Below are 15,099 nucleotides of genomic sequence, written 5' to 3'. Positions count from 1 at the left end.
GATCTTAATGCTGACTCTATTTTTCAAATATGGAGGGACCGCCATACTGTTGTCCACAGCGGCCACACCATTTTGCATGCCGACCAGCAGTGCAAAGGGTTACAGTTTCTGCACACATTCACCGACACCTGTTTTTTATTTCCCTTTCTTCTTTTTTTCCCCCACAGTGGCCATCCTAACAGGTGTGAATTTTTATGTTTTTAGTCTATGAAAATAATCAAGAAATTGACCTTGACCGATATCTCATAGTTGGACTGCTGCTGGCCTTGGTGGGTATGTGTGCAGGGACGTGAATTGTAACACTGCACAACACTGTGTAAAGTGTAAAACAACACATTTTTCAGAGGGCCAAAGGAACGTGTCACTCTTGGGGTGAGGGATGTTTTTGGTGCTGGAGAAGCCCTCCTTCTCTGATTCACTTTAATTTATTACAATTATTTTAGCCAAGTTAATGGGTTTCAGGATGATATTATCCAGTTTTAATTAAGCTAATCTTTAAATTATGATCAAAGAACCCTCACAAATATAATCTGCAAAAACCCACAGATAAAAGATAATATGATTCATGCGAACCCAAGCAACAATGTGAAAGTAACTGGTACTCCTGCTTCTCCAAGGAGCTCTGTACCCCCTTCTCCAAGGAGCTCTGTGCCTGCCAAGGTGTTTACATAAAAACAATGACCAGCTGATAAGAAGTTGCCCCTTCCCCCAAAAGAGGAGGAATTAAGAAAACCATTGAAATTATAGATTTATATCTGCTTAGGAATAATGAAGCCTATTGAAAGGTATATCATCTCTTGAGACATCAAGACATCAACTAATGGGAGTGTGTGTGTGTGTGTGTGTGTGTGTGTGTGTGTGTGTGTGTGTGCATGTACTCATCTGTGTACACACTAAAATTTTTTATTAATAGGGGCACATGATCAAAATGTTTGGAAACAACTGCTCCATAGAGAGGTTTGATTACGGGGGTCTGTTTTTTATTAGTGGCTTTTTCACACCATGACCCGCAAGTGTGAAGGAATGAGTTGGAGGAGTATGCTAGGACAGTCATCACATATGGAGAAGGGAATGTGGCATTGTTAAGGAAGAGAGAGTGACCTTTTTTTTATTTTTAAAGATTTTTTTAAAATTTATTTGAAAGAGAGAGTGTAGGAGAATGGGGGAGCGGCAGAGGGAGAAGGAGAATCAGGCTCCCTGCTCAGCAGGGAGTGGGACACGGGGCTCCAGCCAGGACCCTGATATCATGACCCGAGCTGAAGACAGACATTTAACTGCTTAACCCACTGAGCCACCCTGGTGCCCGGAGAGTCACCTTTAAACAGAATCCCAAGATTTCCCAAATCACTTATGATTTCCCAAATTACTTAAACAGTTGACTCCGCTGTTGTGCTAACATCACCGTGGTGGCTTCTTCCTGGAATACCTCCCTTCTTGTAATCGGATCCTCTCTGGGCCTCAGTTTCTTCATCTGTAAAATGGGTGCATTGTTAGCATTTCATCAGGAAGGTTCTGAAGGGGTGGGCATAGTACACTATACAGCAAGCATTCTCCAGGAGCAGCTAGTCTGATTAGTGAGCCATTTTTGTTTTCAAGATTTTAGAACCAGAAAAATAGTATATGCATACCCATTGTAAAAGTCCTAAGCAGACTATACAAAGAGGTAAGAATTGCCCCTACAGATGTCAATTATACTACAATAATAATAATAAAAAAGAGAATCAGTCTAACTCTCCCCTCGAGAGATACTCATTTTAGTATGTTTCCATTTCCATGAAGGAAACAGCCCGAGATCTGGCTTTGTTTTGTTTTTTTGACTTATTTCTTCTCAGGGGTTTTCCGGTGTCAATAAATTCATTGTAAAGGGAGGGAAAGAGGGAAGAAGAAAGGGAGGGAGAGAGAAAGAGAGAAAGAGAGAGAGGGGGGGAGTGTCTGCATACATCTCCGAGCTTCACTCTTGCTTTCCCTAGCAATATCCTGCTAATCCTCCAAGTCCTGCTCAAAGCCCCCTCCTCCCTGCAGCCTTCTCAGACTGCAACTCCGCGTGTACAGCTTAACCTTTACAGCAACCCATATGAAGTTGGTCCCGTTTTACTGTGGTTTAAGATGGGGAAACTGAGGCTCAGCAAGTTTCAATGACTTGCCCAACTCACACAATTGGGAGTGGGAAAGGCAAGGTGTGGGCTCTTTCTCTCTTACCGCCCCCCCACCCCCACCCCAGGCTTCTGCACCTCAGGGAGGGCCCAACCCAGCCGTTCCTGCCAGGATCCTGTCATCACCTCCTGTTTCTAGTCTGTGTCTCCTCTAAGAATGTGACCCACCAGGACGCACTAAGCCTGGAGCTGAGGATAGCCCCGGAGGCTCCCAGGAGTTTTGCTCAAATGATTGAATGAAGAGACGCATCCTTGCTTGCCGGTCCTAGCCGGGAACTCTCATCTGATAGGGGAAGCAATCACATTTTGGAAAAAACAGCAACTGTTTTTCCAACACCAGTTGGTGTCCCAGCCTCGGTGGATTTGAAAAAAATTCAGAGAGCAACTGGTGTCTTTTTCCCTCTCTTCGATTCCCTTTGTTAAACTACCATGTGTTCCTGGTGACCAGATTTCAGGCGATGCAGAGACAGGAAGAAGTGGGAGAAGGAGGCAGAAGGCAGGCTCCCTGCTTCCCCAGGACCTTAGCACCTGGTGGGGTTTGGGCTTCTTTGAGGGACTATGGGCCCTGCGTGGGCACTCAGCGTCCTGCTGGGCCTTATCATTCCTCTGGCTGGCACAGCCCTTGGGATTCCGCTGTGGCAAGCGTGGTTATGCCAGGCTCACTCTCTCTCCCCTCCTTGAGCACAAAGCATTGTGCCAATCCGGGAAGCACAAACCCCTGGCTCCCTCCAGGTCTGCACAGAACCTACATTCTCTTTGCTAAAACAACCAGCCCTGCTCAGCAGAGAGAAGGCCTGCCTTCTGCTTAGGCAGAATGTTCGACTCACTGCTTCTGACAGGCCCCAGGCTCATCAAATTCTACTAAATGTCACTTTCAATAAATCCTTGCATGACTTTCCCAATTATAATGATTAATTATAAGCACTGATCCCTTATATAAATCCCTGTGTGCCAGGCACTGTGCTAGGCACTTTTTCTGGTGAATCTTCTTATTTAATATTCGTGAAAACTGTTCAGATTTTTCATTCTCCCCATTTCACAGATGAGAAAATGGAGTCACACCCAGGCTAGTAACATGCCTGAGTTCGCCTGCTGGAAGGTGGCAGAGACAAGTCTCAAACCAGCGTCTTCCTGACCCCAAAGCCCACGCCTTTCGCTGTGGCCCTGTAGCTGGGGTCTGGCTCTGTCCGTGTTCCCCTTCTGCCCTGCGCCCTCCTCGTTCTAGACTTAGGCTGGTGAGGAGCACTAGCTTGCCCTTCTTTTTTGTAAAATGCCTTTGTCTGCCATGGGCCCTGGTAGATGGCCCAGGACACCAAGTGTGTGTGTGTGAGCAGGAGAGAGAGAATGAGAGAACGAGCAGACTGTCCCCATGAGGTAGTGCCTGGAGACTCTCTTCATAATGTCAAGTTAGAAAAGTTTCCTCAATATCCCGAGTCAGGACTGCAGTTGCAGGCCGCGTGTGAGACGAAGGCCCCAGCAGTTTCCGTTTCTGGTGAGAACCCTCTCCCTAGCTGGCAGAGGGCCACCTTCTGGCTGTGTCCTCATGTAGCAAGGAAAGAAAGGCTCTGGTTGTCTCCTCCTCTTCTTATCAGACTCTAATTCCATCCCGGGGCCCCCACCCTCCTGAGCTCATCTGTCACCTCCCTAGGGCCTTGTCTGCAAATACCATCACACTGGGAGGGGTAGGGCCTCAGTCTATGAATGTTGGGAGGGGGCACATTTCAGTTCATAGGACCCTCTCTTATACCTCTACGGTCCCTTACCAGTCCTGGTGACCTTGGGATGGCCACAGACTTCCCATGGTCGCCCAGGCGGCTTGGCCAGGGCCCAGGTGAGGCCTGCAGCCTATGAAGGTATGGACGCTCTCCCGGCTGTCCTTGAGTTGTCATCCACACCCCCATCCCCGCCCCCAGGTTGAAAGGCTCCAGGGGACCCAGCTCAGGCCCCCGGACTTGCAACCATACAGTGTGGGTGGCCGCGGTCACCTCCTCCCTGGGGAGGCTCTGCAGCTTGAAAAGAGTCTGGTGACCGGGCAGACCCGCCAAGCTGCAGGCTCTTCCCTCGTCAGGACAACAGTGGAGAGAGAGAGAAGAAGAGGGTGACATTCTTGTTAGAAAGAGCATATACCAGGAAGACACTGAAGGCAACGCCTGAACACGTTCAAGTCGACACAGGTCCACAAGCCCTTATTTGCAACTCTCACATCCAAGGGTCTCTAGACACGAAGCTTTTCTTCATTGACTGGTTGGCCACACACGGCCGAGCTGACGGGACGCAGCGTGTGGCACCTGTCCTTATCCGACCCGGAGTCCGTGACCGCATGACCTCTACCGCAGTTTCCATGGGGCTGGGCCGTGGCCGCGGACTTCCGCTAGAACCCACGGGGAGGGGGGCACGCGAGCACCAGCCTGCGGTCAAGCGCATCTGGGCATCAGGTTGGCAGCTTAAAAGGAAACGCGTGATGAGCGGAAGCGGGATGCTTTAATCTCCTGGGAATTATTTTCCAGATACAGAAAAAAACACAAAGTGGTCAAATTGGATGTTGAACACCGTCCATCCCACAGCGGCTCTGTGGATGCCGAGGACGGCGACAGTTCAGCGTCCTGGCACTTCCTTCTGGGAAGCACGGCCTCAGACGGCGCCAGGGACTGGGCGTCCTTATAAAACGGGGGGACCTGGACTCGAGGTAGCTGTGTGCGGAGGGAAGACGAGGGGAAGCCCGCAGAGACACCGCGGAGGCCCAGGGCTGCCCGGGACTCCCGGAAGCTGGAGGAAGCAGGCGGGGTCCCCCTCCTACAGGTTCATGGCCCTGCCGACACCTGGATTTTGGGCTCCTTTCTCACAGGTTTGGGTGATAAAATTTGTGACTGAGCCACCCACTTTGTCATGACACCATAGGAAACTCATGCAAAGAGCTCCCCAAAGCCAGTCCCCGGAACCCCAGCTGCAGCTGTGGGACCTGCGACATGTCCAGGGGCTTGCCTCCTCTCTCCTCTCCCCTCAGCTGGCGTGGCGTGGGGTGGCAAGAAAAAGCTGAGGTAGGGGGAAAAAAAAGGGAGGGGGGGGGGCTCCTTCCTCAGCCTGTTTTGGTCTGGGCTTCCGTGTGCCAACCCAGAACCAGAGCCTCATTCCTCTGCGAAGAGGGGGCGCTGACCGGTCACCACTGCATGGCTGGGTGCTGGGCCTGACTGGGCCTGACCAGGCCTGCCTGGCTCAGGGTGGATGTCCCTATCCCTGGGGCGCCGCGTCTTTATAGGCTTAGTGAGCGTAATTACTTGACATTTCCACTGACGGCTGGGCTACAGCAGCTTCTTGGGGGGTTAGCTCTGAAGGCAGATTCCCTGGTAATTCTCTTTGGTTCTGGGGCTCCCCTGCAGGCTTTGCTCAGAGCCAGACCCCGTGAGAATGCCACCGAGTAGAAGAAACTAGTTCTTCACAGATGACTAGGGTCTGAGAAGCAGCCAGAGCCAAGCTACGGCCTCTTCACCCTCCTCACATCAAAGGCAAAGGCCTGAGTGTTGCCTGTCTCCCATGGGAGCTTCTAGAGGGGTCCAGCCTCCCTGTTCCTGTCTCACTCATGCCCCACAGGACAGGTCAAGACAGGGACACGGGAGTTGGAACCCCCTTGGTCTGTCTGGCCCTTGGAATGTCCATCTGGAAGCTCAGCCTCCAGGCCCCCATCCCAGGTGACCCGGCCCTCCTTCCTGCCTCCCCCCACCGGAGTCAGACAAATGAAGTCCCCCCTTCAGGTCCCAAATGGGGATGTGATCTTGGCACTTACTTTTGGAAGAGGAAAAAGCTTGAGCCGGGTGGAGGAACTGGGCTTCTGAGTGGGTATCTGGTGGGCCAAGCTGAGCCCTTCAGGACCGCCGAGCTTGTCGAGGCCAGACCTGAGACATCGAAAGTCAGCCAGAAGTGCTCTCCTCCATGAGAGCAGCAGAGGCCAATCTGCACGGGGCCCATCATCCCAGCCTGTCTCCTCTGAAGCCCAGGGCAGGGCCCCAGAATGTCCCGTCTGTGAACTTTGGGCAGGCCTGACAAGCCCAACAGCAACCTCTCTCCAAGGAGACACGCTCCTGGATATCCTAAATTGCCAGCGAAGGGAGGCAGGAAAAAAGAGAGGTGCTAATCCAAAACCATCCTGGTGACAAGCCCAGCTCCTGGAGTGGGGAAAGGATACGGCCTGCAGGTTTCTGATTTAACGTTTCCCAACAGTGCACAGCACAGGCCTAAGATCTCACTCTCTGGCTTTCTTCCTTCCAAACTCCTGCCCGTGAAGGAGGGTGCTCCCTGACCTTGGGTTTTTCTCCACAGGACTTCTTTCCTATCTCTGCCCCCCACCCCACCCCATCCAGATCTCATCTAAACCCATGTTTTTGCCGCCTTGACATGCTACTGTCTTCCCAGAATCCTCTCTGTGAGCTCCAAACGCACAGAGCCAAGAAGCCAGGTCCCTCCCCTTCAAACTCAGCAGGTCCAAAGCCAACCTCATGATCCCCACCCCCACCCCCAACCCCCTTCCACTGCCATCCTTTTAGGAAGAGGCTCTGACCCATTAGCTCCTTGCACACAATCCTTGGATGGCTCTCTTTTGCTCTAGCTAAAGTCCAAACTTTAATGGAGCACCCAGTCTGGATTCCATAGAATTTTCTAGCTTCTGTTCCCACCCTTACCCACGTGCAGTGCCTCCTGTTACACCATTGATGGTGCTGGCTTACTTGTCAGAATGCCCAGGGGTGCCACAGGCAGTTAATGCTCGGCTCAGAGTCCAGGGGTGCTAAACATCCTGTCCTTGGAGATGCAGGACACCCGGAGGAAGGTTTTCCCTGCCCCACACCCACTGCCCAGCACCAAGTCCCACTAGGTTTCCCAGCGGCTCTGGTCCTCATTCTCCCCCGTGCCTCTGGAGCTCCCTGCCTGGCTCGCTCGTCCCCAGCTTCTTCATCTGGGTCAGTCCCATTTGTTCTCGACATCTACCCTGCATCCCTTTTGCGGACCATCGTTCTAACCAGCAGGCTGGGTCAGATATGCCGTAGGGGTACCCCTTTTTTGGGGCCTTGAGGGGCAGGAACTGTGACTCTCCTGCTGGCCCCTCACCAGCACATGAGCTCCTTGAGGGCAGGGTCCAGGCCCACAGAAGACCCTGGGAATAGAGTGAGTGACCCAAGTGTTAGCTTTTCAGGGTCATCCCATTAGGGTGAGTCTACCTGCTTCTTCCTGCAGGAGCTGTCCAAGCTGGGCCTGAACGGTGACAAGGACGTAGAGCTGCGGATTCTCCAGCTGCCTGTAGATTACAGGGAGGTGAAGCAGAAGGTCACCAGAATCTGGGAAGATCTTAAACCGCAAGTAAACGATGGCTGGGGAGGCAGTGAAGCTGGGGGAATGGGGTCAGAGATGATGACGTGGTGGAGTTCCAGAGCCTGTAAACACCTGGACCCTGGTTCTAGGGTTGTCCCACCAGTAAGGTCCCAGCCAATTTTCTAAGGTTCTGAGTCTGTTCATAAAAGTTTAAGCTGAAATAAAGAGTGGATCTTGGAAGAAGATTCTGGAGACAGGGAAGGAGGAAAATAAATGGAATCTTTATTCTTTGCCCGGACTCAGAGATAGTTTCCACCCAACCAATAAGCCCTTGGGTTAGGTCCCAGCCATGGCCATGCAGGGCAGGTTGGCTGTGAGGTGAAGCGAGAGACAAGGACCTTTTGCGCCTGGAAGGGAGGTTGGCAGGTGGCTCATCTAGGGAGGTCCCATCTTCATCACACCCAGCCTTTTTTTATCTGAACAGTCATTATATAAAAAAATTGGTACAAATATCCAAAAAATAGAAAGTCCTGATGATGCGGTTAACACAACACACACCACCAAACCATTAAGACAACTGCCCCAGGTGTTTTGATAAAACGCAACACGGCTATTTTTTCAAAAAGGAAAAATAATCAGCTCAAAAAATCCCAAGAGTATTTTATCACACTGTTACTTCCTTTATTAGAGTTTCATAAAAGAGAGGGGAGAGGGGAGTTTCCCCGGAAATGGTAAGCTTCCCCTGTGCTAGTCTTAGCTACGGGGCGGGGGGGGGGAAACCCCTCCCCAGGGAAAAGAAGGGGAAACACATCACCCGTCAAGAATATTTGCGCCTATAAAAGTAGTTAAATTAAATGTCACATGGGTTTCTATCCAGTTGTTTTGCATTCCTGCACATTCATGGTGGGGGGAGGGGAGGGGAAGAGTCAGCGGGGAAGCCCGGAGGTGAGTGCCAGATCTGGGCTTTGTGATGCTTTGCACCCTGTGCTCTTGCTGGGCTTGGCCCTTCAGCCATAACCGGGGAGCAGAGCAGGCCTCAGTTTTCCTAATCTCTTGGCCGCCGCATGTATGGATGCAGCTCGTTGTGCACATCGGCATGGACACCTCCGCCAAGGCCATCATTCTGGAGCAGTGCGCCAAGAACCGGAGCTACCACGACGCCGACATCCGGGGCTTCAGGCCGGCGCGCGGCGAGTGCCTTCCGGATGGCCCGGAAGTGATCGCTTCGGAGGTCAGCATGAAGGCGGTGTGCAAGCGCTTCGCGGTGGAGGGTGTGGAGGTGATCTTTTCTCGAGATGCTGGCAGGTACCTCCTGTGGGTGTTGGGTGTCTGAAGGGGTAGAGGAGGGGAAACGACCGCAGCGCGTCCTCCGACGAGGGTCTCTCCCCGGATATCCCCCTTCCCTACGGGAAGGCCATACTGCGGGGTCCGGCTGGGCACTTGATCACGCGGTGCCACCCCGGGACGGGGTGGGGGGCTCCTGCAGACCACCGAGTTGTCGTCCCCGCCCCGGGTCTCGGGTCCAAAGCCCCCGACCCCAACCCCGGCCTTTGGTGCTTGGATAGAGAAGAGATGGGAAGGCATATTTTGAGAACCACTGATGTTTGTGGATGCTTTGTTTTTCTCTATGGCCGCCCAGGTTGTGAGTTAACTATTGTGATTTAGCCCCACATAGAGATGAATTTGCCTTGGTTCCTCCAAACTCTGACCCGCCGGTAGATAGTTTCTCCACTCCCCTCCCCCACCGCTCCCCAAGAATGAATAAACAAGTGACTCAGTAGACATGAATGAGAGGGGTTCGGGTGTAAAAGTGTTTTGAACTAGTTGCTTGAAAATCTGGTCCCTTCCCAGGCTCTGCTGCTTGCTGACTGTGGGACCGTGAGACCAAGAATCAGTCTCTCCCCGATTCATTTCCAGCAACTCTTCTTTCTAAGACAGAAGAACAAAACCTAAGTCTCCCTGGGTGGCAGTCCGAGGTCTTCATGCTTTGGGGATGCTGCATTGTCCCTTATGCTTACACTTCCCTGGGATTAGAGGCTGGCTCAGGGAGTAGTAATACAGCACTTCCTGTGGTTGCAGATACGTCTGTGATTACACCTACTACCTGTCTTTGCATCATGGAAATGGGTATGCGGCCCTCATCCACGTGCCTCGGTTATCCCGTTGGTTCCCAGCCAGGCTGCTGGGCAAAGCCCTGCAAGTCATCATCCAGGACATGCTGGAGGAGCTGAGAAAGCCTGAGCTTGAAGCCTCGTTTGCAGAAAACTCAACCGCAGCGATTCCAGCCCAGGGGAACCAATTGGGGGACTGCTCCTTTAGAGAAAATTAAATGTTTCAATCCTGTGTGCAGAGTTCAGCTGTGCTTTGAGAGACTTTTAAAAAAATGGCTTGTAAAACAGTTTACACGAGGAAAAAAAGCTCTGAATTAGCCCAACGAAATCACAAAGGGTTATTTTATTGTCAGAAGAAAGAAGAACACTATGAAAGGCAGACATTTCACAAGGGATTAACTAGCTTCAGTTATGGTTTTCATGACAATAAAATGAAATCCTAGTAATTTTTTTTTCTCTTAAAAAGACTGCGCAGGGGCCTGTGGAATCCTGCCCAGATTGCTAAGACCGCAGACCTATTGGGCAGAGCTGCATGTGGTGGGTTGATCTATGACCAGCTGGCCAGGGGGAAACACGGGGGCGGGGAGCAGCCACTTGGTACCCCTCCCTGGCTTCCACCCTCATACATCAGGTGCCGTGTGCTGCTTCTGACCCTCAAATCTCTACTGTTTGGTTTTTCTTTTTCTACTCTTTTTAGTAGTAAAATTGTATTTAATATACAACATAAAATTTACCCTTTTAACCGTTTTTCAGTGTTTATGGACATTCAGTTGCACAGACATCACCACTGTCTATCTCTAGAACTTTCTCAGCATCCCAAACTGAAACTCTGTCTCTATTAAACAACATCCCTCCCACTCCCCCTAGCCGTTGGCAACCATTATTCCATCCTCCATCTCTGAATTTGGCTACTCCAAGGACCTCGTATACATGAATCATACTCTTTGTCCTTTTGTGACTGGTTTAGTTCACAGAGCACAACGTCTTTGAGGTTCATCCATGTTGTAGCATGTGTCAGAATTTCCTTTTTTAGACTGAGTAATATTTCATTTTTGTGCAGACCACATTTTGTTTATCCAGTCATCCTTTGGTGGACACTGGGTTGCTTCCACCTTTTGGTTATTATGAGTACTACTACTGTGTACACTGGTGTGCAAAAAAAATATATGTTAGAGTCCCTAATTTCAGTTGTTTTGTTTATATACCTAGAAGGGGAATTGCTGGATCATAAGGTGTTCCTGTATTTACGGTTTTGAGGGTCTGCCATGTTGTTTCCCATGGTGGCTGCACTATTTTATATTCCTAACAGTCGTGTTTGGTCTTAAAGCAAAGGATAATAGCCAGGTTTGGCTTCTCTGCCAGGTTGGGTGTTATCCTTACCTTCTAGGACCAGAATCTCCCCTTTCCAGCCACCATGTTGCCTTTGGGCAACGCTGCCCTGGCTCTGAGCGCCAAGCTGCTCAAAGCAAGGTTTTGCTTGTCTAAGGTTTTCTGGGGGCAAATATCCATTGAGATGCATTGGTTTTTGGAGGAAGGGGTTGATGATGAGGTTGATGCCACCCTTTGGAGGAAGGTAGCTGTGGCTAAGCTCTGGGAAATTTCTTACGGTGTTGTGCTCATAGCTATCACTTTCACTTAATTACTTTTTTTTTTTTTTAAAGCATTGTTTATTCTGTGTCCAGATTTTTTCACTCTAAGGAAAAGCATGTGCCGGTTAACAACAAAGGAACCAGGCAGACTCTGCTTGTTTTATCATTAGCTCTCTAGCATACTTGAGCCTTTGGTACAGACTATACAGGACCCCTTTTGCAAAGGAAACTGGCTTAGTTGACATGAAACAGATCAGAGTCCCCTGGAGCAGATCAGAGCCGGCCAAGTGGGCTGGGATGGCATGGCCAGCACGTGCAGGTCCGGCTGCATGGTTATAAATGCAGAGATGCTTCTAGATTTGGAGGCAAACACCTGGCACCGACAGCCCTGTCCCCCTTCCCCACTGTAGCTTCCCTCTCAGGCCAGGAGTAAGCAGGGGGCCTCAGGACCCTGCTTCAGAGTTATTTCAGATTGCTTGGCACCAAACCACACACATTATTTATTTATTTATTTATTTATTTGACAGAGATCACAAGTAGACAGAGAGGCAGGCAGAGAGAGAGAGAGAGAGAGGGAAGCAGGCTCCCTGCTGAGCAGAGAGCCCGATGTGGGACTCGATCCCAGGACCCTGAGATCATGACCTGAGCCGAAGGTAGCGGCTTAACCCACTGAGCCACCCAGGCGCCCCCAAACCACACACATTTTATAGACTTTTAGATGTCATCTGGTGAGGAGGCCCAGAGCTCCCTCTTGATGCACGTCTCTGTTGTCTCTCCCTGTGTGACCTCCGGTGTTCATGAGGAAGATTCCCAGAGGGCCCGGGTCCCTCCGAGGCTCAGCGGCTGTCCATCCACCCCTGTGGATATGTCCTGGGGCCTGTTCACCTGTGGCTGGGCTGCGGTCGCTCAGAGTCCCTTTGAAAGCTGACCCCGTGTAAACAGGTTGAACTCTGGGTTGGTCACATACTAGTTGGTGGGTCTTGGGCAGGCCTGTGTGTTTGCTCATCTATGTAAAAAAAAAAAAAAAAACAAGCCTTTCTTTGCCAAGTTGTGAGCATCTGCTGAGAGAAGGGATGTGCGAGGCGGCCAGGATGAGCGCACGCTCTACACACATGCGCCATACCGAGTATGGGCTCTTAGCCGGACTGCTGAGGCCAGATTACGGAAACGGCCCGCTGGCTCTGTGGTCTCGGAGCAGCACGCTGGGGGGAGGCGCTGGCGTTTGTAAGGATTTGGCACCTTCAGCCTGGGAAGAAACTGCGCTGCTCCCGGCAGAGCAAGGGTGCAGAGCGCACCGCGGCTGGCAGGAAGCACGGCGTGTACCCACACAGGACACTCCTAGTGCCCACCTCCCCAGCAGTCCCACGCACCCATCGGAAAGGAACCTGGAGACTGCCTGGAACCACCTGTCATCTAGGACCAGTCGGTCGAGGTTGAGGGCCAGCCACTCTGTGACAAGCAGAAACCCCGGGGCCACCCCGAGAACTTGAGAGAGTCCTTGCTCTTAGAAAGGCCTTTTGTTTTCAGGTCCAAATATATGTGAGACTGACCAGATCTGAAATAACTATGGCCTTTGATTTACTTCTACTGCCTACACCTTGCTGTTTAGCCCTTTATACGGTGGCCTGACTCTGTTTCTGGAGTTTCCTGCGATCAAAGTTCAGTGAAACGGTCCTCTTGCATCCGCCCCTCCCCCATGTGTCTGCGTGTCTCTGGTCTGATTCCAGAACACTTCCAGCCTGTTTCCTTTGAACATACATTCATACTTCTTACTGTGGCCATTTCTCCCAGCAGTAAAACAATGCCTGGATTGTAGAGGCCTTGGGACAGGCCAAGATCCTCAGTTAGAAAGGAACGTTCTGAACACCTCCCGCGAGCCACAGCCTGTGCACGCTTGCTGACCTGCATCCCGAGCAGGTGTGCTGGCTGCAAGGTAACAACAAGGACAGGGAAATGGGAAGTGTGAGTCCTTTGTCCCAGAGTCACCTACAGCAAACCTGCCCGGGCCTGACTTCTGTCAGTGGAAATATAGCAGAAGTCTACAGATCAGTCAAAAATGAAGTACAGATTTCTGTATCTTATGTATTCAAATTTTCTTCGAGCTGATTTAATGGAGTGAGAAAGCGAATAGCTTCCCTGTCTTCACCAGCAATTTGCATGCTGAAAAGGTTCAGCTGTCAGAAAGGAGGCAAAGCCTTTCCGCAGAACACCTCCGAGCGACATGTGTGAACACACGGGCCACACGTGGGTCGGCTTCCCTGCCTCAGAAGCCCCCGATTCTTCCAGAAAGGGAGGGGAACCAAATCAGACACCAAAAATGCATACAGAATTCTTTTATTTAACTTAAACCATGTAGTACTTTAACTACTAGAAAAAAGCAGAGTAAGAGAAACTAAAGTTGCCTTAGCTTCAGCCATTCAAAATAGACAAAGTTTTTTTTTTTTCATAATGTAAAGAATCCAGAGTATATCGCAGTAACAGGAATAAATTCTTACAACAGAATATACAAAAACATTTTGAAATTTTTTTCATCTACTGATTTTTTTTTATAAACAGAATTTTTTTTCTTTTTTAGGAATAATTTGTACACAGAAAGTCATTTATGTAACAAATTGGCCATGTTATTACTTTTTTTTTTTTTTTACTTTTTTAAAAAACTTTTTTTTAAACAAGGAAACTCAGAAAATGCATTATTTGCGATGCATCCATTCCATTGCGCCTTCTGGTTTAATTCTCTTTTTTTGTCCCAGAGGTAGACATACTCTGGCAAACCTCTCACCTCAACCTCACTGGCTTAGAAAGCAGACAGGTGTTTTTGCCAAGCATCTGTCCCACCTGTGGATGCGTATATGCAACGCCAAACATCTCAATGAACAGTTGAACAAAAAAAAAACCCTAATTGTTTCTGGATCTTTCTCCCATGTAGTGCAAAACATCCAGATGTTTCTACTGATGGAGATTTTGTGGAGAAGTGTAGACATGGCCAATAATCCACTGGGGGCTAGAGGAAATGGAGCCCGACTGAAACACATTTGTGTGTGTGTGTGTCGTTTTTACTTAAGTGGACTTGGTTTGGACTGGAAAAATGTGTCTTCAGTGCTCTGCCTTAAATAAAATAAATAGGGTCTCTTCCTTGTTATAACAAAGCACAAATCACGGTATGAGGCATGTAAGCAAAGGGCCTGTGTGCACCAGAATTACCATCGTTCGCATGATAAGTCTGTATGCTGTGATCACTGTGAAACCATCAGCTGTGCCATCCGGGCTTTCCCTCCCCCGGCACTGCAGGACAATGGTGACAGCCAGCCCCACCCGCCAGCTGCTCACGAGCGCCATGCTGCTGCTGGGCTGCAACACCTCTGCTGTGTCCTTGGCCAATGAGGTTCTTTCAGTCTGTTAAAGTAGCTACACTCCAAAGGGAAATGACCAGTAAAAGATGATCCCCTTCCCAACCAGAGGGTTCTGGAAGACCAAGATACTGAAGATACAGAACTACTTCTTAAATCATCATCTTTCCTTTGTTACAAGCTAGGGCACAAAGCATGGAGGAAAAGAGGGTGAACCATGGCCTGGGTCAGGGAGAATCTTTTTTTTTTTTTTCTTTTTTTTTTTTTTGGCATATTGTAAAGCTAGCTAGGAAACAGGTGTCCTAAAAAAAATGATCACAAACACACATTTGCACACACAGAGGAAAAAGGTGTCTTTAAATTATTTTCGGCAATTATAAACTACAAACATTTTATAAAATTATTCTATGTTCTTACAAAAATGCAATGAAACATTTAATTAGTTCTTGTAAACCAGATCTTTGTCAACTGACTACCCGTAATCTACTGGACTTGAGAGCCCTATTGAGAACGCTAATGAGTGACTAATTAGAACAATGTTTACCAGAAGGATGCGGACACACACAAACGTGGACATACAGATGAGTGATCATTATGTTCT

General features: G+C 49.8%; 1 protein-coding gene across 1 annotated transcript in view; it reads left to right on the top strand.

The window, feature by feature from the left end:
• LOC111152524 (pyroglutamyl-peptidase I-like) overlaps positions 1 to 9,780 on the top strand; it is a 33,729-nt gene extending 23,949 nt beyond the window's left edge. Inside the window, exons 3-5 of the mRNA XM_022511008.1 lie at positions 7,377 to 7,499; positions 8,530 to 8,756; positions 9,531 to 9,780. Coding sequence (XP_022366716.1) covers positions 7,377 to 7,499; positions 8,530 to 8,756; positions 9,531 to 9,780 — 600 coding nt within the window. The remainder of the gene's footprint in view (positions 1 to 7,376; positions 7,500 to 8,529; positions 8,757 to 9,530) is intronic.
• Positions 9,781 to 15,099: the final 5,319 nt, after the last annotated feature.

The sequence above is a fragment of the Enhydra lutris genome, unplaced genomic scaffold (assembly GCF_002288905.1).
Source record: "Enhydra lutris kenyoni isolate GAN:26980312 unplaced genomic scaffold, ASM228890v2 scaffoldscaffold29, whole genome shotgun sequence".
NCBI classification, from domain to species: domain Eukaryota; kingdom Metazoa; phylum Chordata; class Mammalia; order Carnivora; family Mustelidae; genus Enhydra; species Enhydra lutris.
Note: the sequence above shows the minus strand (reverse complement) of the source record. Positions and strands in the feature narration are given on the sequence as shown.